This window comes from Phragmites australis, chromosome 12 (assembly GCF_958298935.1).
Source record: "Phragmites australis chromosome 12, lpPhrAust1.1, whole genome shotgun sequence".
Classification (NCBI taxonomy): Eukaryota; Viridiplantae; Streptophyta; class Magnoliopsida; order Poales; family Poaceae; genus Phragmites; species Phragmites australis.
The window spans coordinates 27,584,884-27,610,887 of NC_084932.1; the positions used below are offsets into that span (position 1 = coordinate 27,584,884).

The following is a 26,004-nucleotide window of genomic DNA, read 5'->3' on the forward strand; positions in this document are numbered from 1 at the left end:
CTTGTTTGCTTCTTGTAAACTTCTTCACACTATTAGTTGAAGCTTCCTGGAGAGTGAGTGAAGAATTATGATTTTATCCTCTTTTTTGAAGTGCAATTATGATTTTATCCTCTTTTTTTGACTTTGTGATTTTGCCCTTATTTTTTCAAACTAAAACTTGCACTTGCTCCTATTCCATTAAGGGATGTAACGGTGTGAATTTAGTTGTAAAAAAATATGTATGCCCTTGCACCATTGCTCCTGCTTTTCTAAGTACTTTGTGATTTTGCCCCTATTTTAACATCAATCATTTTGATAGATTTCGAAAGAATTTTGACAGCAAAACTTGATTGGATTTGTATATATTTTAAACTTGACCAAATTTTGATAAAATTTTGATGGAATTTTGATAGCATGTTGGTAGCATTTTGACACAACTTGACAGTATTTTGATAAATTTACATATAAATTTGTTAGATTCTCCTAAAGTTAACAATACTGAATAAACATCGAGAACTATAAACTCCTGATGAGGAGCATTGCCATATAAGACAATAATCATCTGCAAAAAAAACTTTACTGATACAAGCAACAAAATCTATACAAAGATCTGAAATCGATGGAAAAATCCCAATTTTATCATTTTGACACAAAAAGGAAAAATCACAGCCTATAATTCTTGTGATAGTGCTTCGTAGTAGGAAGATTATGCTAATCCTAATTCCAAAGCAGAAACAGATTGTGCTTGCAAGCCCATGCGCACACCTTGTAGCCAAATGCTCCATTGCCGAGCACCGCGTCTTTGGAGAAATTGCAATTGTCCTTCTTGAGCTCGTCGTATCTGTACTCCTGCAATTGGTCGATGTGCATGCTCTTGGAGCGCACCTGAGTGCCGTGCCACCCGCACGCACGCTAAGCTCGCCTGCCCACCCGCGCGCGAGCCCATGCTGCCTACCCGCACGCCTAGTCTGCCCGCTCTCGCACCGCCCGCCTGCACGCCTTGCCTGCCTACCCACGCGCCGCGTCATTGGATGAGCCACGGGATAGAGAAGGGAGTAGGAGGGAAATACGGTCATTTGAATATTTTTCAACCATTATCTTCTTTATTTTAATTTCTTTAATCGGGTTTCCCATAACGGGAGTTGAAACTAGGGGCAAATGGCTCAGTCATTCAAAAAATGAGGGGCAAAATCACAAAGTCTAAAAAATAGAAGTAAAATCACAATTGCATTCCAAAATTAAGGTAAAACGCAAATGCCCCTTTTTAGACACTGTTAGATGTGGGCTCCTGAGGTGTGGAAACACACAGGACATGATCATCAGTACTACATTTTCAGATAATTTGTATATACTCATGAACTGGCCATTTCTTGGACCAGGCCAGAATGAAATAGCGCAGTGAAAATGAGCAAATTTATCGGGTCAGTTGCAAATATGTTTTTCCGGGTCGTAAAAAAACAGATTGCAACCTTTGGGCAGGATGGGCTCAGAATGGCACTAAAGAAATTGACTCCAGATCATGAGTATATACAAATGACCCGGTCCAAACCAGCCAGGCCGGACTGGCAGTCCAATTGTTTCAGGCCCTTGATGGTGTTCTGAAAATATTTTGCTATGCACTTAACAGATGATTTATTAACATGTGTAGTAATAGTCTTTGACATTTTTTCAGTAGAATCCTTGTTGTGGTTGTCCAATTTTTTTTTCTTTTAGAACCCACAGGAGTTCTGCGCGTATTAGAAGTAAGAAGAAAAGAACGAGTGAGATGCGATGAAAACGACCCTGGGAAATTGTCCAGAAATTTCAGGGAAGCCAATACTCCTTTGGAAAGACCAAGAATCAAGACCGGAGAGGCTGAGATAATATATTGTCTCAAAAAGACTCAAGACCTGAGAAGAAGTGTAGAGCATGCAAAAAAATAAGAAATCTTGATTCTAATATTGTTCCAATTTCTCCACATTTTTCTTCTCATATTATCCCAACTCCTCGGTGTTTAACTTGATTCTGATTCCAAATCCATAATGACAATCTAGACTTGTTCTTCGCTGCAGATTAAGAATTAGGATCATAAAGATGTTATGTTTTTATTTGATTATAAAAAAAATCAAATGTTTCGCTTTCTTGAGCAACTTGACACAGTAAATTTAGGGGCTACCACTCTTGGCTGTATATGACTGAAGAAGCTAGTATCAGTTGACAAAGTAACTTCGAGAGTTTTACAGTCATCTTCTTGTTCCTTTCTTTTTCTTATCTTGAGTCTGCCATGTTGCAACTTCAGCCAAAAATACGTGCCTATTTGGTCAAGTCTTCCTTTCTTTTTCTTTATCTTGAGTCTGCCATGTTGTAACTTCAGCCAAAAATACGTGCCTATTTGGTCAAGTCTTTTTTTTTTCGAAAGGACATTTGATCAAGTCTTTCAACTCCTCTTTCTAGAAATGACAAGTTCATTGTATGGACATTATCTGAAGTCTGAACAAAGGAGAAAATAATTCATTTCTCTGCTTTTGGATGTAGTAAACAAGATGCTAGTGCTTGTGACTCATCAAAGTTGTGGAATTCAGTGGTAACCTGTACCATTGACATATATGTATATATATGGCACTTATTTCAATCCTTTCAGATCTTCCACAAAGTTCTACCTACATGTTTCTGTAGTTTTTTTTTTCCAAAAAAAAACTTCGAAAAGGTAGGGAGTTACTACAATTTACTAAAAAAATAATAGAATTAACCTATTTTATAAGAGAAACCGGGTCTAAAAAACTTACAACCAAATGGTCGGGACGGGCACCAAGGGGGACACACCACAACACACCAACGACTTACAAACGACGGAGGCCGACATGAGCCATCATTGCCAAGCTTATCAAAGTGATAAAGCAGCTCCGACTTCCCACGACATACCACAACTTCTAAATCTGTGACAACACACCCAGACACATAGCAACCAACAAACCACCCATGAGAGGGAGCCTGTTGCGCGTCATCGTTGACAAGCTTCATCGCAATACACGATGAAACAGCTCTGACTTTACATAGCAAACACCCCACACATGCCAGCCAACCACTGTGAAGTAATAGGTAGCTCTAAGGGGTAGAGGCCTCGAAGAACGAACTAGACCTACGACAGACCAGGCACAACATGCAGTGTGGGACCTCCAAGGTGACAGCTTCAAGAAGGTAGCGACGCTGAAGACGCCGCTATCGCCCGTCCACGAATTGGATAGGATTTTCACCCGGAGACTCCCCTAGGGGAGCGAGGCACCACGACTACGCCCCTATGAGGGAGAGAGGCACCAAGAATGTCGTTGTAGCTGGCACCGGTGAATTGCCAAGCGAAGCATTCGCCCAGAGCCTCCCCACCCCTCACACCGCGAAGAACCGTGACCTGTCATCACCGGCCCAACGCCCACACAAAGACGCACGGAGCCCTAATGCCCAGCACAGAGCACCACATCACCGCGTCATGGTACCGCGGCAAGGCATTGCGGTAGGTCGGCACCACGGTGAAGGCCAACCAAGGTCGCGCCCCAGCCAGCCACTAATGGAGCCACCACGCAAATGTTGGAACTACACTGTCGACACTGGAAGCACGCCGCCATGAGCCACACCGACCGCCCAATCCAACCAGATTCTAGCAGATCCTATCAGATCTGCTTGTACCGAGCTCCCCCGTTGCACCAGAGGTCGTCCCCAATGCCATCTTCACCAGCCACCACATCAAAATGCCGTCACCACCCACCCCCTTCGCGTGCGCACCTGAACACTGCTGCCAACAGCCGCTTCACCGACCTCTATTGCCACCAGTGTGGAGGCCACCGACCGAAACATCCTGCCCCGGCCCAGGGCCGCCCCGCTGACCCCGCGCCGACGCCCGACAGCCTCGCTGCAGCCAACTCTAGGTCGACCCCGCGCCAACGCTCGACGGCTCAGAAGGGAACGCTCCGCCGCCGTCGTTCTTGCAGCCATGCGGGCATCCAGCGACACGCTCGGGCGACGGCGAGATAGGAGGAGAGGTGGGGGCTTGGTAGCGGAGCTAGGGTTGGGGGCCACCCGAGCCGCCCTCAGGAGCGGCGCTAGGGTTGGGGGAAAGTTTTACACTATTTCTGTAGTTTTCACTACGGACAAACTTTGATGCCAGAATGTGCTTTGTAGAGCTGTCTGGCTCCAATTGAGGAGAACTCACTAACTTGATGAGTTGTTAAGAGCTGTTTTTACTTTATCAGATAAGGTAAATTAGGTCAGTGGAGGCTCACAAACTATCTATTTGAGTAATGAATCCGCTATGCGATTAAAGGAAATAGAGCAACTTTTAGTTTACCATAAGTCTGCAGCCCACACTGCCTGCATGGTGATAAGAAAAGCAGGTACTGAATTTTTTTCGATAAATGAGGTTTTATGGACTCATAGCGTTATATCAAGATGATACAAACGTATAAGAGTTTATTTTTGGCTTCTGTATAGCACGAATACATATGGTCACAAAAAGATCAAAATAAAAAGAAAGTAACCATAAAAAAACGACTCGCACACTATGGTGGAGCTTCAATCTAAAGTCTAGACTGTCATTTAAACCGGATAAAAATCTTTTTAGCCACTCGCTCCATAAGAATACATGCCACTGCCACCATATGTTGATGCTACTACCATTATAATACAACACACATACGGAGCAATTGTGTATGTATAGATAACCTGTAGAGGAGAGTTAATTTTTCTTTTATTAAAAACCTTATTATTTCTGCATAGCCACAATGACCAATAAAATATTATTGTTGCTACCATTATTTTGTTTTTCTATTGCTTACTAATTCTATAAAACTAGTTGCTAAATAAATTTGGAACACTTCTTGATGAATAAAGGTGGGAAGTTAAGCTGAGGCACAGTCCTCAAGCAGCAAAAATTCCAGCATCATCTGATGCATGGTACGATCGCCTCTTGATCCCCAATTTTCCCATAATTTTTTTCTTTTCAAACTCCTCCCAACCTTACCATTTTATTGCCAATCATGTATGTCTTCCGTGTCCTCTTTTCCCGTGCCGATTGAGGAATTCAGTTTTTTTGCGTTCGATCGGTGTAACTGCCGGTGCGCCGGTGCCAATGCGCATGCATCTTTTAATAAACAACACATGTGGATCGATCGCTCATCACTGAAGCCATTTCAAGAGCTTTACACAACCAATCGCCTGACTTGCTCACCTACTTTCAGTTAATAGCAGCTGCACACGTATTTCTACTTTTAGTTAATAGCAATTGCACACTATTTTATACATATGAAATCAATACAAGATATAGTTGTCTGAAGAAGTAAAAGAGATTTATATACACAAAATTCATAATATAATCATGTAATTTCAGAGGAAGTAGAATAGCGAGTAACTAGACAGAAGAGTGGAGAGAACCATATCATCTAAAGTTGGTTATCCGTAACATCGTTATGAGAAGATAAAATGGTGACCAATTTGTAAGGGGATGAAAATAATTCTCGTATAATACTTTGTTGTAAAGATAGCGTGATAGAGATGACCTCCATGGTAGACGGTGGTAGAGGAGCGAGCGGCAGCACACACTCTCTATAAAGTCGACATTGTAAGCGAAGTGTGAGAGGCGACGCACTCTCTGGAGAAACCTGATGTTATAGGTGAAGTACGGGAGGCGTCGTAAACTGTGAAGAAACCTGACGATGAATATATGAAAGACAAATATTAGATGTCTAAGTATGGAAGATAAATAATAGAAGATTGTATATATTTTTAAAATATATGGAAGATAAATATTGGACGGCTAGGTACGAAAGACAGATAATGGAAGATTAAATATATTTTTGGAAGGAGGAATGAGTTTCAACTTTGTATGATGACTATTTGATCAATTTAGATGAACGATGAAAATCAATCGGATCAATTTAGATAGATGATGTATTTATAAAAGTATAGATATAGATATAGATATAGATAAAAAAAAAAGCTCATCCTGGTGGGCTAAGGAAGCACTTCGCTTTCCCAAAAGGCCATTGCGGAGGATGCAAAGATGGGCTACAGCTACACACCATCGTGGAGGATGCTTCAGAAACCTCTATCTACCCATCTTCTTCCACAGCAAAGTTGCTATAAAATAGCTTAGAATCCAGAGCTCCATGCGACCTCCATGGACGTAGCAGAACAGTGAGTAGCAGTGCAACCGTTTCAAGAAAGCCCGGAGGAGAGATGGAGAGGCTGCCTGCGCTGCACCTGGCAGTGGTTGCTCTGGTCTTGTGCTGCTGCCTCATCCATGCATCAAGTGCTGCCGATACTTCGTTTCCTCCTGGTAATATTCTGAATCCTATATCCTCGTTGTGCTTAACTCTGAAGATTTTCACCTTGGATCAGGCTCGAGGGTCCTGCAGGAGAACGGCGCAAATGATCAGGTGATCGATTTGATCTAGCTAATGTTGTATCAATCTAGAGTAATAACTATAACTACACTTCTTTTAGGATATGTGCAAGTAAGCTGCTCTGCAGCTTTTGATAGTGGCCAAGTAGAGTTTCAGAATTCTGAATGTTCGAGAAGAAGTTTCAGAGGTTGCTTTGCCAGGTGCAACTCTGACACGATTCTTTGGTTGATCAATTCAGACGGTGGTCGCCGGAGAAGCGGAGGCCGGCAACGTCGTCAACGGGAGGATGGATCAGGAGCTGGAGGACTACCCGGGCTCCGGCGCCAACGACCGGCACTCGCCGTGGGGGAAGGATCGGAGGAACTGAGTTGTTGCACGCAGCGGTTCAACAGAATTCAGAGCCACTTCTTCAGAGTTTCAGACTTAGCCACCACCATAAGAGTGTACACCTGTACTCTGACATCTGCCACGTCAACACACTCTGTTTGTTATATATTTTGGTGTGACATGTGAACCAGAGGGCTTATTGTTTGCAAAGAGGGTTAAGAAGTAATTAAGCTTCGGTCTAGTTATCTCAACCGGGTTTTATTTATTTTTTTCTTAATTCAAAGACACGCAGTTCTTTTTCCTTCCTGCGTGACATATATATGAAAAAGGAATTTCGAGCAGTAGGTGCAGCCACCAACGGGGGCGATCGCCTACGCGTGTTGAATTTACTTAATTTTTTTCTCTCCCTGAATGGATGTGTTTGTCTCTCTCAAAGTCTCATGTGGTTGTGTGCAAGAAATGATTAACAGGACACTCCTTCCAGAATATTCGTCAATTTCTTGGTTGCCATGCATTGCAGGTCAGACTAGACAAAAGAAAAATGGTGGCCTGCAGGACCTTGCTTAGCCGTAAACACAACCAGAAATTCGTGTTCGCAGAGGGGCACTTTCTTACACCTATGTGGACATCCTCATAGAGTAGACACGTTCGATCCTGCTTTAAGATTCAGCCACTGAGAGCTAGTAAGGAAAACAGCAAGAAATTAACCCAAAATGATGAAACCCATCTCACGAGCTATGATTGAATTCTCCCAAAGCGTGTATAGTTTTGCGTTTTGCCGATTCCAAACCCACGAGAGGTTGGAGTTAAGTCTCCATAGGAGGCGTGTAATGCCGGTCTTTAGGAGTAGTGCACTCTACTCCTCGGACGTTTTAGCCCCTAAAACACCCGAATTTTGAGCCGTCGGATTCTTCTCCTCATCTCAATCCAACGATCCACACACCTCTTTCTATCTCCTCCTGGTCTTCTTCTTCCCTTAATCTTCTTCCTCCTCTCTAGGGGTAAAAACGGATCGGATATGAATGAATAATTATCGTTCCGTATCCGCATCCGTATTTTTAACAGAAAACAGAATAAATACGGAAATCCTAAATACATATAGTATCAAAAACAAATATGGTACAAATATAAATAGAATACAAATACAGATCTTGATATTTGTCAAATGATAAATACCTCTTAAATTATGTATAGGAAAATAAAAAAAATAACAATGTGCATATAGAAAGTGTGTTGAATGGATCTAGATAAGGTTAGGGTTAAGGTCTAAGTAGTTAGGGTTGTATGGGCCATGACGGACTATGGGTGGTGGTGATAGGCTAATGGGCTTGTAGCTTATTCTTCAATGGGTCGGGTGAAAACGGATATTATCTATTTTGAATTTGACTGGATATCCTTTTCGTTTTCGTATCCAACCCAAAAATCGTTTCTGTTTTTGTATCTACATAAAAATATTCGTATTCGTATCCAGGTAAGACCATCTGTATCCATTTTTCCGAATACAGAGTGGAAAATATCCACTCCATTTTTAACCCTACTCCTCTCGATATCTCCCTACCAGCGAGCTTCTCCACCACAACTTGCCCAGTCTCGCTCTCCTACACCCGTCTCAAGAGGCTCCCTTCGCCAAATCTAAGACTGCAACCCATTGCCAAGCTAACCCCTCTCGTTTTGATGCCCTCGTCTTAACCCTGCCCACATGTCATCCTCCGCCAACCCCACTAACCGCAATTGTTATCGGACTGACCTTCCTCCCTGATCTTCCCTCTAAGCTCAGGGATTAGAGGGGCATCACTGGAGTCGGAGAAGACTCACCCGAGCACGAATCACGTGCATATCAGGGCTAGGAACTTGGTTAGGATAAATTATAGAAATTCTATTAGGCCTTTATATAAGCTACCTACTAGGCAAGGGATAGCAATTAGACTCGTGGGTATGAGGACTATCCAAACAGTATTCTAATTAATCATTAAGTCGATTATTTACTTAATCACGACTTCAGTGATTAACCATAATACTATCCCGATAGTCCTAGCACATATTTTGTACGCAAGATCGGAATACATGCATTTCCAATATAAGCAATCATAACCAAACTTAATAAGAGCGAGTAATTAAATTATTACAAGTTCTTAATTATTTATAAGTTTAACAATTTATAGCAAAGAGATCTAAGAGGATACTAAAACTGATCAACTCATAACCAAAAGAAAAACTACGCAGCGGAAACAAAAGCTATAGATCACAAAAGGTGGGTGAAGCCATATGCCCTTAGGCTTCACCCCAAAAGCGTGACCACCGAGTAGTTGTCTACTAATGCTCGTCACCCTCAGCAGACATGAAGTAGCCAAACACCGCCTCTTCCTCACATGCAAAACCTGTAAGTAGCTGAGTACGAAGATACTCATAAGATTTAATCCATATATGATACATATAAATAACTCAACTCTAAGGATCATGCATTGAGCCATTAGTAAAAAAAAAACTACAAGGTTAAATACATTAATATGCTTAAGCAACCTAGATATATGTGTGAGCACATATGCTTAACCAATGTACCCGGTAACTAATAGCTTACACATAAATATAAATGAAAACATAGTAATACATGAATAGCCAACATCAATATTTCCCAACATACCATCCATATCATCACTCGTAACTCTACGACCAATACGGATGGACAGAAGCATGCTCATGACCAAGACCACGACAATTCAAATTATTTTTACACCTTAGAGAGGATACTCCTTTACCTACATGATTTGAGGACCATACGACTCACATGTCGACACAGGCCCACGTAAGGGGTACTCGAGTCAACTTTTCCCAATAAGCCCTAACCGTTTGCTCATGTGCCGATAGGTTCGGGGGTCATTCAGAACTACTCCCGGAGCAAACTAGATACCCCTACAAGCCTACCCGCTCACACCATTGACTCGCACACCAAAAGGCCACAGCTACAAAGGTACTTGGCTTGTCATTCTCATAATGCGACATGTAGTAAGTACGGAAAGTGCTAAAGCCAATAGCATCGACGGACGGTGCTTAAATGATACAGAGCGGTCTATGATACCTGGGCTCCTCTCCCGAACTACCCCGAGGAACTCTTCCAAGGCAAAAGACACCCCTAACACCGCCCACATCTCGTCTCATCCTCACAACTCACCCAGCCAACATCATCAATATTATCATAATGAACCATAATCAAACCTATTATTTCCGAGTGATGGAACACTCCATTACTCAACTTTTACTAGTGAACTATACATTGCTAAGTATTTCGAATGACCTTGTAAATTATACATTAACAATATCGCCAAGGCTACAAGGATGTGTATATTCAACAACTCAAGGTAGAGGTAATATAATCAACATAGGTTTTACCCATATAAACCCGATATTGACTTGCTACACATGCAAACATACATAGAACATATCTTATCAATTTTATATTCCACGCTTCAATTCAAAGGGTGCAATATGCTTAGATGCATGCCTTGCTGCTCTAGCGGTTGCCTGCTACTCCCCACACAACACTCACAGAACTCCGGGAGGTTGGTGTCACCTTCAATCATGGTCGTGTCGCGCTCTGGTTTTTCGTTCACTAAAGAAGAACGCGTACAATAATGAGTATGAATAAAGTGCAAAAACACATGCTACAATATGCATATGATAAAATGCTATAAAATATGATTTATAATGCATGAAAACATTTTTTCTAGCTAGAACAAGTTATAAGAAGACTAGCAAAATTGGTTTTACAATTTTTAGAGTTGTAAAGAATTAATGGTGATTTAATGAAGCCTTAACCTAATTTATTTACCTCAAACGTTAATTAATTATTTCATGGATGGGGATATTTTTAATAGGTGGAGGAGGTTATTATAAAACGTTGGTTTCATAATTTTTGGAGATACACATAATTTATTATGAATTTTACAAGTTTCAGCCAAGAAAAAAAAAGTCTGATGAACAGTATACCCGGATACTCCAGTTAATTCGGATACTCTAGGTACCAGAGTCTTCAGGTGAATCTCTGGGTAGGGGTTCTTGGCTATTTTTTGGCTACGGGTTGTGACGCGGATACTACGTGTGAGGTTAGAAAATGCGAATTTTCATCGGGGATCTCTTCGGTGACGGTTTCGGTGACTTTTGGGGTGGAGATTTTGGACCTAGAGCATCATTTTACCTCCTCTACGTGTAGGATAACAAGCAAATGCCAAAAATGACCAAAACTCGATTATTGTTTCTAATGGTGGTGGAAGCTATTGTTGAGCTCGGTGAGCTCAAATCCGGTCGATCTAGCCATGGGGAATGAATGGGAGGGGGTCTAGGGTGCTTATCACGTCTTAGCAAGCCCGTGGTCTGGTTGAAGAGGTTGAGGAATGGCCGGAGCTCGAAATCACCGTTGGGGAGATGGTAGACGGTTTGAGGAGGAAGAAGACGTTGCAGAGGAGCTTAGGCTCGACGGGCAAGACCACCTTCGGTGGAGGAGCTCACTGGAGACCTCTTGGCCTCCCCTTGCCTCTCCTCCTCTCCTTTCTTCTCCTCTCCCTCTCCTTTTTCTCTTGACCAGTTGGGAGAGCAAGAGAGAAAGAGAGAGCACGTGAGGGAGAGGGAGTGGGTGGGGGTGAGAGAGAGGGCTATTGGTGGGAGTGGGAGAGAGTGGGTGAGGTGTGGGGTTGGCCGATGGGTCCCACATGTTAGAGAATGAAGACATTTTAGCTGCGAATTTTATCATTTCTCTCTCGAATTTTCTTCTCTCATCCGATTGACTCAAAACAGAACACTCATTTGCTCCAAATAAAATTACTCAAAATTAAACATGATGCTTAAGAAGCATGATTATGCTTAAATACGTGATTACGGGTTTTGGGTACCCGCGGGTTTTGTACCTGATGGGTCCGAGTTTAGGTCTAGATTTTCACCTGTGGGTCTGGCGGGTCGGGCATCCAAAATGGGACGGATCGGGTTTGGATTTTTAATTTCACCTGCGGGTGCCCACAGGTCCCTCATCAGCCTAGCCTAGCTCGCCCATCAGTCGCCCTCAGGCCTCCTAGTTTTCCTACCTGGCCTCCCCGTCCCTGAGTCCCTGACGCCCTCACGCAGTCACGCTTGACCTCTTTGCTCGCCCGCCGCCACTGTGCCCGGTCGCCCCACTCGGCCTCCAGACCGCCGACATGCCATCCAACCTCCCTATCACCCAGCCTCCCCTCCCGACCGCCGCTCGATCCAGCCTCCACGGCCTCCCCGCCCATATCTAGTGGATCTGTCGTCGGTGGTGTCGATCTCCCCGACCGGACAACCTCCTCCTCCCACCGGCGGCCTCCTCAAAGGTGGCTCAGCGGCAATCTGCTCAATGGTGACCAGCACGAGTTGGCCGACGGTGAGAGTCAGCTGGCGTTGCCCGGCGGCCGCCCTGAACAACCCCCTCGGTGATGGCTGGTGCAACTCGAACAAAGCTCAGCGCATCCCAGCCTCTGCCCCGTCGGCGCCGCCCTTCAACGCTCGCACCCTTTCGCAGCTCTGCATGCTCCTCTATTAATAAGACCCGACGGATCCCCGTTGGATTTCAGATCCCTGTCAGGTTTGGGTGCGCGGTCACATTTTAATTCGATTAGTACTTCAAGTTCAGGTCGGGTTTTGAGGTTCGGGTTTCAAATCAGGTGTGGTTTTGCTCCACTTGATCCTGATCTGATCTATTGCCATCCCTAACTAGGCAGTTTAGATCACAACAAATTTCAAACGGGACAATATAATTCCCCTTCGTTAAAAAAAAGACAGTGTATTTCCCAAAAAATTCGGTTAAATAACCGTAGCCATTCTAAATTGGGCATAACCGAACAAAGGCAAAAAAAAATCAAAAAATAATTTTGCTTATTTATCACTCTGATTCACAATTATTATATATATTATTAATATGAGTAATATCATAATTAAATATTTAACTTTTTGAGCGATAAAAAATAAATTTATTGGAGGAGGAGGAGGAGGTGGAGGACCCGACAGCGCACTGTGCACCGCCGGCGAGCTAGAGACGAGAGTGCGTGTGCGTGTGCGTGTGCGTGTGCGCGTGCGCTGACGGGCACACGGTCCGACACCGCACGCGGCAACCGCCCGTTCCTTCCCACCAGCACGAACACGGCGCGAGCTGGAAGTAACAGAGCAGCGCGCCGTCCGCCGTCGACAACGAGGGAGGCGATCGGGCAGCCGTGAGGCGGCGGCTGACGGCGAGGGGGGCGGACCGAGCGACGCCGTCGGATTCGGATCCGACGCGCGTCAGGCCGACCAACCTGCCCCCGCCCAGGCCGAGGCGACAGAAGAGAGGAGCGGCGCGCCGCGTTTGACCCGTCGCGGGCGCTGACGTTTTCCACATTTCCTGAGGGGAAAAAAGAAGAAGAAATCGCGTGTTATTTAGACCAATCCGAAGGTGGAACCGAGCGGAAATTCGAGCAGGAGGAAGGGGGAAAAAAGCTCGGAAATTTCACTCTCCCAGACGTGCGACGACCGGAAGGAGAGAGCGGAGGAGAGGAACCCATCGCCGTCGCCGGCAAGGTACGTCTCCGCCCCCCTTACCCGGCGCTAGATCCGACGCCGCGGCGTGAGGGGTGTTTCCCCGCGCTAGATCGTTCTCGACGGCCCGCCCGCCCGCTCGGGGTTGGGGTTGGGTCGCTTCGTGAGCTCCGCCGCCGCTCCGGGCGACGGACTGGTTCGGCAACGGACCGGATAGCCTCGTGGGATTCGGTTGTGGAGGTCGAACTTCCCCTTGGGCTGGGGGCTCCGAAGTTAGAGGTGGGCGGTACGACCTAGGGTTCTGAGGGTCGCCTACCGGCTCCAGTAGTCCAATTCAGTGAACGGGGAGATTCTGAGGGACTCTGCTGCTACCGTGCTCTTCAAAATGGAGGTTCTCCATTTCTAGGCACCGATGACCAGCACTGCGCTCTATTGTATCTTAGCCACACGCTATTAGTAATTGTACCATCTTGTTGAGTGGGAGTGATACCTGATTATTCTTACCATCTCTACGCGTATTCCTTGCAGGATATTGCGTATTCCTTGCAGGATATTGATTTGTGAGAAGGGGCGACTAGAATGGTGCCGGAAGAAGAGGGATTTGGGATGGCTGAGCGCAACCATGTGGTGGTCGATGTGGATGGTTTTGCAAACACCAAGGATGATGGGGTTGCCGACAAGCTGTCTGAGGCTGTGAGTGGTTCGGCAGTGTCTGTTGTGTCACCGTCTGCAGCTGTTGATTTGGCTGAGGAGAGCGGTGGGGAGGAGGAGCCTCTCATCCAGGCAGCTGAGTGCCGGATATGCCAGGAGGAGGACAGCGTCAAGAATCTTGAGAAGCCATGTGCTTGCAACGGCAGCCTCAAGGTCTAGATCCTACTCTGGTCTAATTTCCAAACCTTGCGTATGCTTTTTTATTAGTTTGTTAGCTGTTCATTTGGTGCACATACAATGAGGATTTTGCTTCCTGGTTCTCATTTTGGCTTCAACATGTGTTTGTCATTCCCATTGACATGTCGTCTAGCTTACAAAGTATGAAACAGTCATATGGTGCCATTCATAATGTCATATTTGTTTATTCATCTTCTGCACACAATTGATTCAGTATGTTAGATAGATTAGTCCATCATATTAGATTCCATGATACCTATCAAGTGATTTCATAGCCCTGTGTACATATCTTTAGTGTAGCATCATGTGATTGGCGCTAAGCTTTCTTTATCCCTGTGGCAACAATGATTTATGGAAGGACAACTGTCCACTTTTGGAGGACACCAACTGGAAATATGTTATGCATACAAATTATGGTTATCACAATCACTTATGGAAAACACATTATAAAGTGTGAGACTTTAAATAAGGAATCTGCAAATACCATGGCTTTTACAACCTTCATTGGATAAGCAATTTGAGCCCTTTTTTTGCTGTACGGGTAGGTGCTCTCAGGCTAGTTGGATCACCAATAAGCTCATTTTGTACCAATTACTACCTCGGCCACTAAATTTCAACTGAAACATGCTCCGCTGTGTAGCATAGACTCATCTCTTGGTAGCAACAATGCAAGCACGTATTCGCACAAATCATACCAAGCCTAAAACATTCTGGTCTTACGTATACCTCAATTGACAACAACAACAATAGAGCCTTTGTCCCAAGCAAGTTGGGGTAGGCTAGAGATGAAGCCCACAAGATCCAACTAAAAAGATGATGAGAAAATAATAATGATAATAAAGGTACTAGTAACAATAAAAAATAAAGTAATAATGGTACAAGGAGACTGAAGTATAAGTTATGATTCTGGCACGTGGATTGTTAACTTCCACGCACTTCTATCCGTGGATAGTTCTTTGGGGATTAAATACACCTCAATTGAAAATTATTTGAATTCTGAATACTGCATAGCTCCAACAAGCTTAATTCTTATCCAAGTTTGACCCAGCAAACATAAATGCATTTTATCAGGTAGTACTCTAGTGGAAATATTCACGATTGCTCAAATCATCTGCCCCCAATCGTTACTGCAACCTATCCCTATAATATTTTTTGTTTATTTTCTTTCTATTGGAGTATTGGCATTTTATAGCTTCCAGAACATTCATTCATTTTGGCATTTGAGTAATGTAGTAGATTTTCATTACATTTCTATCACATTGCTAACAGAAACTAATGAGATAAATCAGTTAATTCAGCTACTGTGCATCCATGTCATGCAATTTTGCATGTTAAATCACTACACATTTGTAATCCAATTATTCTAGTTCAGTTTGTAACAGTAAATGACCGATTTTTATGATCTATCAACTTTAGGGCCTGTTTGTTTTTTTTATTCTGATTATGGATTCTAGCCTCAAAAGCAAAAGCAAAAACATACGGTCACAATGTAAAATCTGATTCTCACAATCCACAAGCCAAGTTTTTTACTACAAAATCTCACAATCCACAATTTGTTGGGAAGGAGCTTTCATGGATTCTACAGATTGGACTGAATTCTCATAGTCTAAAGCTAAAACAAACAGGCCTTTAGTTGATCCATATCTTCAAAGTCATGATTAATGTGAATTCTTGAGTCTTGACTGTTCTTTGGATAGATTATTATATAGTAATGAAGGATTGCTGAACCGACTATCCTACACTGCTATCCTTCAGGTTGTTTGTATTTAGTCATTTCACTCCATATACATTAATGATGCATTGATACTTTAAGTGTCAAAATAGATGTTAAAATTGCAAGCCTTCTGATGTTGTCATACTGTAGAAGTTTGTACCATCTTTTCATTTACCAGGAAAAGCTTCTCTTGAGATTTATTTTCTACCTATTTTGATCATGCGGAAGTTATCATTCTTTGTGTACATGTTGAGTGAAATACTTTAAATATTTTGGCCAGCAGACTCTGATGTATCCAGAATTTATAGCTTTACTTTTCATGTGCAGTATGCTCATCGAGCTTGTGTGCAACGCTGGTGCAATGAGAAAGGAGATACTACATGTGAAATTTGCCATGAGGTCGGTTAAGTTTTTCTCAAGTTCATTCCACTGTTACATGTTTCATTTTGGTTCTTTTTTTTTGTGTTGTTCCAATGTTGGTATAGCACATATGTTTATACATATATCTCTAAAATCTCATTCCCCATGTTTCTATCAAGATTTATTTTATAAAAAATTACAAACCTGATTGGCATCACTTTGTGTTTTGTCCTCACGAGTCACGGCAACCTCACCACTGTAATGCATTGCTGCTGTGACAGCTCAGTGCCCCATCAGTGGTATCCAGGCTTAGTTTTCCCTTGCTGCATGCTTCCTCTTCTGCTTGCACAAAGGCCTCACTCATGTAGCATCATGCCTTGTGCCTCACTGCACAGAAGCATCATGCCTTTGGCCTCACCGCATAGAAGGTAGAATGCTGCCACAGCATTTCATGCTCCATGATTGATGAGGCCATGATCATGTGCAGTTGCTATGCTGTCAACTTGGGGTTGTACTAGAAGAGTTGCTACCATGTGTGATTGACTGATTGTTGGTGAGATGAGAGTATTTATGTACTTCACCAATTTTGTTCAACCGGAGTTGTATGTATAACATTCTTATTGAACTATAGGTTTATTCTATTATTGATTCTGTCCGAATTTAGTCTTAAAAAGAACCCACGTTTTGCCAGTGACTACCACAGAGATAACAAAAAATTTCAAAGAAAAAGGCATTCTTTTCTTATTGTTATGATAGATTCTGAATTTTACAGAATTTTTATGTAACTTAGTGTTGTAGAACGCTCCTTGGGCATTCCCCTCTGTACATTTGTGGAGTGTCTTCATTCTAGTGTCCTGATTCCTTCCAGGCTTGATTATAACCTGCAGGAATACAAGCCTGGTTACACTGCACCACCTCGTGTTCAACCAGATGAGACCACCATAGACATCAGGTAAATATAGCTGTGGCAAATATTTTGGCCATTTTATTGTATTTCACTTGAGGGCTTTAAAAGTTAGAACATATCTAAGCCAAGACTATCGCTTTGCAGTGGCGATTTGATTATGGATTTGCGTGACCCAAGAATTCTCGCTGTAGCAGCTGCTCAGCACCGTCTTCTTGAGGCAGAGTATGATGGTTATGCTGGTGCTGATGCTGGTGGTGCTGCATTCTGCCGTTCTGCTGCACTTATTGTAAGTACTTCCAGCAATTCCTAGTCTTATTGGCCCTTCATAAACCAAGTGATGGATAGATAGCTATTTCAGGGCAGCTTTGTTTTTGGATCGAAGAACAGTGCCTTACTGCCTTCAGACATTTACAGTTCTCTTACAACTATGTTTATGGATTGAAGAACTGTGCTTTTAGTTGCTTAGTCGCTTAATAAGTAGGAAAACTGTTGGTACTTTTCATCCCCAAGCCTCTCCTTCCTCATAGCCTGCTCACCTTAGCTCTTCTCCCAGTCTAGCCGAATGGCCCGTGTCAGATTTTTTGTATTGTCAAGTCTGAATGCCTGAAGATCCTCACTTCTCTTTCAGTTAATGGCACTGTTGCTGCTACGGCATGCATTGTCTATCTCAGACAACGAAGGAAACGATGATGATGCTTCTACCATGTTCTCCGTGAGTCCTATGCTCTCTTTCTTTTTTCTTTTGATATTAGTTGTTCAGTTTGTACTTTGTGTTGACGTGAACCTTCACAGCTTTTTCTTCTGCGAGCTGCTGGGTTTCTTCTGCCATGCTATATCATGGCATGGATCTTCAGTATTATGCATCGCCGGCGACAAAGACAGGTATGTTTGCTCCAATCTTGAAGGCGTCATCTATTGGTCATGAAAAATGTTACTTCAAATCATCATAATGATCAGATATATCACTTTTAACCGTTCACAAGCAAATATTCTTTGGCATGGAAAGATCTCTATAATCTCGTGTTGAAATAAATCTAGAGCTCCTGGTCATAAACTTTTGTCATCGTTGCCACGCACCAGCTAGGCAGCACCGATATGGATACGCTATTTTCCTAAAAACCCCGATATGCGGATAAGTTTGACTTTTTAAAAAAATAATTAATATGGTGCATATAATAATAGCAGGACACATACCGGCTAAGCTCATATATTGTCACCTTCGGACACATACTAATTCCCTTGTTAGACTTTTTCAGCAAATGAGCTTTCACTCTAATGGAGCTACAATTTTTTTTAAGTGAACACCTGCAGCCGGTTTCTCTAAAATTGTGACATGATCCCACATTGGAGCCTTGAGGTCGGTGATCGATCGAGCACTTGAGGTTGCACCACCACCACTACTAGAAGTTGCCATTTGAATGTAAAGAAAGAAAAGCACTAATTGAGTACGGTGTACAGACTATAAAGTATAAACTACACTGCAAATTGAAGTTGAAGCATTGAACCTAGAGTACACTAGTACAAATTGAAGCATTGAACTTGAACCTACAGAGCACGGACTACAGATTGAAGCATTGAACTTGAACCTACAGATATGCTAAACTGAGCCAATCGGAGGGGAAAGGGGAAAGGGGGAGGAACTCACCGGTCAGGCGGTTACCACCGGGCACCGGCTTGCGGTCGTGGCTGCAAGAGGTGAGGAGGGGTGCTCGTAGCTGCTCGCCTGTTGCCGCTGCAGGAAGGTCAGGCGCCAGTGCATGACTGCGTGGTCCAGTCGAGGCAAAGAATGGAAGCCCGTGTGGCAGTCCTTGTTGGTGGTCGCCGCCAGCACGTGGTTGCGCGGCATGCCCCCGGGCGCTTGCTGCGGCTTTGGAGAGAGGCGTCTGGGTGTCGAGTGTCGAGAGACAGGGAGAGACCGAGAGGGTCATGCATTAGGTCACGGAAGGGACTCTGTCGACTTGGGTTGGCCGTATCGGAGATGCATCGTCCAAGTATCTAGCACGTATCCGATTTTTCTTTTTTCCCCGATACGTGATAGATACGTATCCTAGCCATATTCGTATTAGATACCGTATCCGCTCGATCAGGGGCATATCGGTGTTTTGTAGCGCACCAGCATCTAACTTTCCATGCTTCCATTATTGGCAGGAAGAGGCTGCTATGGCAGCGGCAGAGGTGGCCTTCATCCTACAATCGGCCCGGGGAAACACCCTCCAATTCGCCATCGCTCCAGATTCCCCCGCCACTCCACAGCATGAACCATCATCGCAGCAATAGCTAACAACTCCAGTAGTTCCTCACGACTACTGACCATACATCACTGCCTGGTTTTGCTGTTGACGCCCACATTATACTGACTCGCGAAGGTTAAGCTGGCTTGGCTTTTGCTTCCTGTGGCCAAGTAAAATCTTGTAGAATGTCAGGTCACAATCCAATGCAAGTTGAAACTCTGTACCTTTTATTCGTCTGAGTGTAATTCAAGCATTGAATTTAATGTATGGACCAGAATTTGTAAGTGTTACTGTGATGTATATACTTTCCAATGAGACTAATTTTTTGATGGACGAACAACATGCCCGGTTTTAGGAAACTAGGAGGATCAGAACATGACAAAAGAAACTAAAAAAATTAGATTCACCAATTTTGGGTATCTCAATATTTATTTATGAATTTATTAATATTTAACACATTCATTTAATTATGAGAAAAACAATATTATTTTTATGTATGCACATAACTTTAATATGTAGACGACAGTAATATGAATCTAACAAAATTTGTTTAATATTTTTTGAGTTTTAGATTTTTTTTTTGTATTTTAGATTATTTCAGCCGATTTATCAATATAACTAATATTCCTTTCAATATTTTTTAAATTTCCTGAAAATAAAATTATATTATATATGTAAATATACATATATGTATATGTACGTATACATATATATATATTTGTATATCTATACATACACATTTGTGGGGTCCACTGCTTTAGTAGCTACAGTATCTAGACCTCTGATAGCTCTCGAAATCTTGGCTTGATAATATATGTTATAGATGTTTATTCTGGTAGGGGTAGACAATGGGGAAGAGCTCCCAACAGAATTGAACCTAGTGTTATCTGGATGCCTGTGTTTAATTTTTTTTATCGGATCGGATTCTTCAAATTTGAGTTGGGTTTACCCGTGTTGGATTATGAGCTGTATTTTAGATGTTCAAACACTTGTGTCTGTATCAGGTAACACTGGATAAACCAAAACTTGCAGTTGCATGCAGGATTCATAAGACAAATTAATCATTTTGTCGGAAATTTCTTGCAACAGAAATTATGTGTCCCGTCGGAAGATCTCCCAATGGGCAAGAAACACGGTTGGTTGAATCGCTTCCCGAGCAACTCCACCTTCCCTAGCCCAGGGCCCATGAAGCCATCCCCTTGCCCGTGCTGTTTTTGTGGCCCATGAAGCTGGCATTTCACGAAACGATTTGATCATTCGAGTACCTTTTTTTTTTGCTGTTTCACGAAGTCTCATGGGATTCACCTGGCATATATTTTTTGAGGAACCAGATTTACGTAGCATATCACGTGCCCTGCTCGTACGTATAACGTTGTAGGTCCTAGTATATTTATGCAAAGTCTACGCACTGATAAATAATAGACGATCGAGTTCTATTGAAATACATGTATTGATTTGAATTTGGTCGATTAAAAAGAAGAGAAGGATCGCCTTGCCCATGGTCGAAACCTGAAGCGGTCTTCGAAGTTGAAGCGCCAAGCGTCACGTAGCTCGCGTCACCGGCCGGCACGTCGGTCCGCCGGTAACCTCACCGGTCGGAGGTGCCCCGACTGGCAAGATCCGATCTGGCCCGTCGAGGGTTCCTCTCGCTGGACTCAGGTCCGGCCGCATCCTGGCCGTCGGAAGCAGCTACCCGGCCACGTAACCCCGTCCGTCCGCGGCGTCACCTCCGCCGTTCGTTGGTTGGTTTACGCGCGGGAGAAAGGGAACGTCGGCGTCGGCGCCTGCGATCGCGGGAGGAGTTCGACGAAGAGAGCATCTCGGCCCCTCTCCGTCTCCATGGACCACGCCTGGACTCACGGCTGAACTCGTGGAGACAAAGTGATCCCTTATCTCTTCTAAAACGGAATGACTACATCATTTCGAGTCCTCAAAGAAACTGCCTTATTACTCTCTAAAAAAAAAGAAACTGCCTTATTACCACCTCTTGCTTCCCGAACGCCAGCGCAAATATCTAACCAAGCAGGGTCCTTCCGTGGAAAACAGCCTGGCCTCACTCAATCCTGCCCTCTCTCGTACCCGTGGAACCGGTTCCTCTGACGTTAATATCATACGCAGTTGTCGCTGATATGTGAACCCAGGTGTAAAGAACTCACATGTTAGTAACTACTGCTCTGACGTTATGTCAAATGAAACCCGTTACACACCTGTGGGAAAAAAAGTTCAACAGTGTTACAGAAGTTTCATAGCTACTGTATGTCCTTATCAAAACATTGAGATTGAAAATTGTTATGCATACTCATTATATAATATATATAATTAATGTTAAGTGAATCTTGTTTTTCATTTTAAGACTTAAGTTAGAAGATATATGACAACTATCTAGAAAGTGCTATAAAAGAGATATCTACACTGATATTAAATTTCTCAATGTAGATATCAAAATATATAAAAAATTATTATATATATTTATTATTTAACATATATAATTAGTATTGAGTGAAGGCAGCCGCATTGAATTTTTTTCCCACCCGTGGCGGCAACGAACTGACCACCCCACCACTCAACCGCTCCAACTCCTTCCCCGCCGGTTCGCTTCCCTCCATAAAACCGAACCTGCTCCTTCCCCTCCATTCCGCTCCCCAATGGCGTCCTCCACGGCCTCCTCCGCCCCCTCGCCCCTTGGCCTTGCGCTAGGGATCGGCGCCATGGGCCGCGGGCTCCTTGTCCCTGCCGCTGACGACCCTTCCCCGCCGACGCCGCCGCCGCTCCAGGGGCTCATGCGCCTGCGGTGCGCCGTGCAGCACTACGAGTGGGGCCGCCGCGGGCCCGACTCACTCGTCGCGCGCCTCGCCAGGGAAGAAGGGGGTGGTGACGGCGACGGCGGCGACCTCGACCGGCCGTGCGCCGAGCTGTGGATGGGCACGCACCCGTCCGCGCCGTCGTCGCTGGCGCCCGACGTCTCCCTGCGGGGCTGGCTCGAGCGGAACCCCGCCGCGCTCGGCCGCGCCGTCGCCGCTCGCTGGGGCGGCGATCTCCCCTTCCTCTTCAAGGCGCTGTCGGTCGCCAAGGCGCTGTCGATCCAGGCGCACCCGGACCGGGAGCTCGCGCGGGCGCTCCACGCGCTGCGCCCCGCCACGTACCGCGACGCCAACCACAAGCCCGAGATGGCCGTTGCCGTCACCGAGTTCCGCGCGCTCTGTGGCTTCGCCGGCATCAAGGTAACACCCCGCGTTGCGTGCGGCCGCGCATTCGTGCGCGCGACGTGCTATTGATTAATGGTTTCGTTAAATTTTATCGCTTTCTCCATTCTGTGATGGGGTTGACTTGGGGGATTTGAAGCTGATGCCGGCTGCTAATTACTTGTTAGTTTGGCAAGTCCGATGGGTTAGTTGGTTTGTTTATTGGACGTGGCAGCCGGATTCCATGGATGATTCCATATAGTTAGGTTGGGGGAGTTGACTGACTTCAAGTGGGGATCCGGCTGCTGATGGATTTGGTAACAATTGCAATAGTTAATCGCATTGGTAACCACAAACGAAAGGTACTGGCTCACTGGTAGCCCAATGGAGACTCAAATTGTATGCTAAACAATCAATTGGATTCTCTTGAGTATTTTTATTTTTGTTCTGAGAGTGCCATTTTTATTCTGAAAACGCCGGAAGAAGAGAACAGAACATTGCACATTCTGCTAATTCACACGCCTTTCGCAAGGTACTGTGGTCATGTGCTCCATGAGGAGTGATGCTGTCCACTAAGGTCTTCTGGATATACCCCATGGCTAGTGGTATCTTGGCTGAGGGGCCCTAAAACTGTAATACACAGATTCTGTCCAAATCACATCCAGCGGAGCATGCACTTGAAAGTGCTTGCTGGTTAGGTGGGTGGCAGGCATTTGCTAGATAGCAAGAGCCAGCGTGCGATGGGAATAGTCTGGTGTTTATTATGATTGAATATTCTATGGCACAGTAGATATTTGAATTGCGTATATGCAAGCGTAATGAATGGATAACCAAGGGATTTGGATAATTACCCAATTTCCATGCAGTGTTTACAGTAAAGTTCAGATTCTTGATGGTATCATGGAGCTTGAGCCTTAGTATTTGTGGATGTATCTCTGCTTGACCTTATTTGGAGTTGGCAGTAAGGAACAACTAAATATTTACCGGATACATTCTGGGAGATACTCAGTTTACATGAAGTTAGCAAATGCTGCCTCTTTTTGAAAACTGTGAATTATGTTGCCAGTGTGGTCTATATTTATAAACTGACTTTTTTATATATTTATACTGTGGCCCAGGAGCTCAAGGAAGTTTTGACGACTGTACCTGAGGTTGGAGTGTTAGTTGGCAAAGAAGAAGCCGGGAAGCTTATGAGTGTCAAAGAGCATGATGGAGGAATTGGAGTGAGGTCATATCTGCAATCAGCTTTCACCAAGTTAATGATAGCAAGTGAGGAAGCAGTTTCTGAAGCAATTTCAAAACTTAAGAGTCGCTTGAATGGTGAGAGTAAGGTAAATATCTTCTCTGAATAATTTTTCACATAGCAAATTTTATGTTCTCTGAAGTACTTGTAATTTGTGTCAGCTTGAAGTTAGATGGTAGTGTCTTTCCTTCCACGACGCTCTACTTTTATCCTTTTTTTTGTGTATCTTGTGTCATTCTAAATTATTATGGGGGTGAAAGGATTTTAAGGGAAAGCATAGTTGAGTGGTGGCCAGTCTTAGATTCATGCTGGGACACTCCAATGAGATTAAAAGTGTTACTACTGGAGAGGACTCTAAATTTGGTTTTCCATGATTTCAGAGAAATAAAGCACATTGATGCATTATTTCTTGAGGATCCTACATATGAAACTCCTAAACACCACCTAGGTTGGGTAGGTAATGATGTAATGTAGAATATGAAAGATGTAATGTAGAATATGACAGATGTGAAGATTCAACAAAAGATGACAATTTATCCGACCGGGCAGCAAAAATATGGTTTAATGTAGCTAACAAAATGATGTACTGAAACCAAGTATTATGTATTCATTTAGTGGTGTACTGGGCATCAAACAACATGTTGGAAGCCCCAAGTATTCAGCAGAAACAGGTAGTTGGAACTCTTGGTACAAAATGTACTATACTGTTAACTCTTCCACCCATTCTTTGCCTGCAACCGAGGAGTTCTGCTTGATATCTCTTGAGAAATTTCTCTTTACATGCATGAAGTAACTTCATAAAATTAGAACCCCATTGAAGTAGATGATTCGTTTGTGCTAGTGTTGTCTTCATCCATTTTCCCCAAGAGCTGATTGATTTACTCTGTTACTTTCCTCATGTGGTCTATCCTCATCGCTGAGGCAGGATGGCGACATGCTTAATAAAAAGTGGAGTGAAACATAATGTTTGAAAAAATAATTCATGGATATGTTTTGGCTAGCCTGATACTCTATATTTTAACTTTTCGTGCTGATAATGTTTCCCTGCATTCAGATTAGAACCTTAACGAAGAAGGAGCAACTGGTTTTATCATTGGAGAAACAGTACCCAGGAGATGTTGGTGTTCTGGCAGCTTTTTTCTTTAATTATGTTAAGCTCAGTCCTGGTGAAGCACTTTATGTCGGTGCCAATGAACCTCATGCATATCTCTCAGGGGAGTGCATTGAATGTATGGCCACTTCAGACAATGTTGTTCGTGCTGGTTTAACTCCTAAATTCAGAGATGTGCAAACTCTCTGCTCTATGTTGACATACAATCAGGTTTGTTTTACTCATCCGATCATCCCCATTTATAAGCAGCACCTGTTTATAATCCCCCATTCTTTTGGCATGCAACCTGTTGTGTATCATCTGTTGACAGCTAGTGTTTCTGATAGTTTTCACGATAATTTATTCCTTAATAGTTAGGTTGCTACTATGCTAGAATTGCTTGCTCACTTGATAGACTACTCATGACAAGTTATTGCTAAAATTTGCAGAGTTTGATTACATTGATAGACTTAGCTAAGACATCCAGTATCCTCTCATAAATATCACGCTATATGCCTGTAATAAATATTTGATTCTCTACAGTCTACATGTTCCACATGCAGACCTTCCCTGAAATTCTGCAAGGAGTACCTGCACAGCCATACGTGACACGCTACACACCCCCAACCGATGAGTTCGAAGTCGATCGCTACTTGTTACCCCCAGGCAAATCAATCACCATGTCGCCAGTGCCTGGCCCATCCATCTTTCTCGTCATGACAGGCGAAGGCGAGATCCAGGCAGGCTCCATGCCTGATGAAGTGAAGGCAAAGGAAGGCGGCATTTTCTTTGTGCCGGCGAACACCGAGGTCAATCTCCAGGCTTCTGGTCCCAGGTGTATGCAGCTGTACAGGGCTGGGGTGAACAGCAGATTCTTCAATTGATGGGTAACTGGTTTCTAGGGCTGTAATAAGAGTAATCTACTCTTGCTGTAGGTTAGGTACCATCTACACACGAATTTACTCTAAGGTTAGTTGGGTGAGTTATCATAGTGTATAGGAAAAGTGGAGAATAAATTCGTCTCTTCATATCGTAATCATGATTTTTTTTTTAAATAACTGTAAAGTTTCAAGTTGAATCAGTTATTCGAGGTTTGCCTTGTACTAGTAGGGAAAATGAATGTGCTCCAGTCAGTCACACCTTCGATCCTTGGACTGCTTCAAAGCCTCAATTTGCATGAAAAATGACCATTGAGA

The 26,004-nt window shown here is 43.7% G+C and overlaps 3 protein-coding genes across 5 annotated transcripts; all 3 read left to right on the plus strand.

Annotated features, from left to right (window-relative positions):
- The first annotated feature begins 5,987 nt into the window (after positions 1–5,987).
- On the plus strand, positions 5,988–6,942 carry LOC133887135 (uncharacterized). Its single transcript, XM_062327075.1, has 3 exons — positions 5,988–6,283; positions 6,346–6,383; positions 6,589–6,942. Exons 1-3 carry the CDS (start codon positions 6,184–6,186, stop codon positions 6,715–6,717), a joined length of 267 nt encoding a protein of 88 aa, XP_062183059.1. The 5' UTR covers positions 5,988–6,183; the 3' UTR covers positions 6,718–6,942.
- Positions 6,943–12,790: 5,848 nt separating this feature from the next.
- LOC133886269 (uncharacterized) lies at positions 12,791–19,622 on the plus strand. 3 transcript variants are annotated; one of them, XM_062326020.1, is made up of 8 exons: positions 12,791–13,235; positions 13,722–14,057; positions 16,123–16,194; positions 17,043–17,107; positions 17,207–17,348; positions 17,691–17,774; positions 17,855–17,944; positions 19,211–19,622. In XM_062326020.1, exons 2-8 carry the CDS (start codon positions 13,773–13,775, stop codon positions 19,337–19,339), a joined length of 867 nt encoding a protein of 288 aa, XP_062182004.1. In that variant the 5' UTR covers positions 12,791–13,235; positions 13,722–13,772; the 3' UTR covers positions 19,340–19,622. The 3 variants fall into 3 exon arrangements, with proteins under 3 accessions (XP_062182004.1, XP_062182005.1, XP_062182003.1); XM_062326021.1 differs by lacking the exon at positions 19,211–19,622 and adding an exon at positions 18,655–19,168 and having other exon boundaries at positions 12,809–13,235; positions 13,743–14,057; XM_062326019.1 differs by having other exon boundaries at positions 12,821–13,235; positions 13,743–14,057.
- A 2,197-nt stretch (positions 19,623–21,819) lies between these two features.
- On the plus strand, positions 21,820–26,004 carry LOC133887389 (mannose-6-phosphate isomerase 2-like). The gene is made up of 4 exons (XM_062327324.1): positions 21,820–22,514; positions 23,594–23,806; positions 24,773–25,039; positions 25,372–26,004. The coding sequence occupies exons 1-4, from the start codon at positions 21,939–21,941 to the stop codon at positions 25,690–25,692; spliced, it is 1,377 nt and encodes a 458-aa protein (XP_062183308.1). The 5' UTR covers positions 21,820–21,938; the 3' UTR covers positions 25,693–26,004.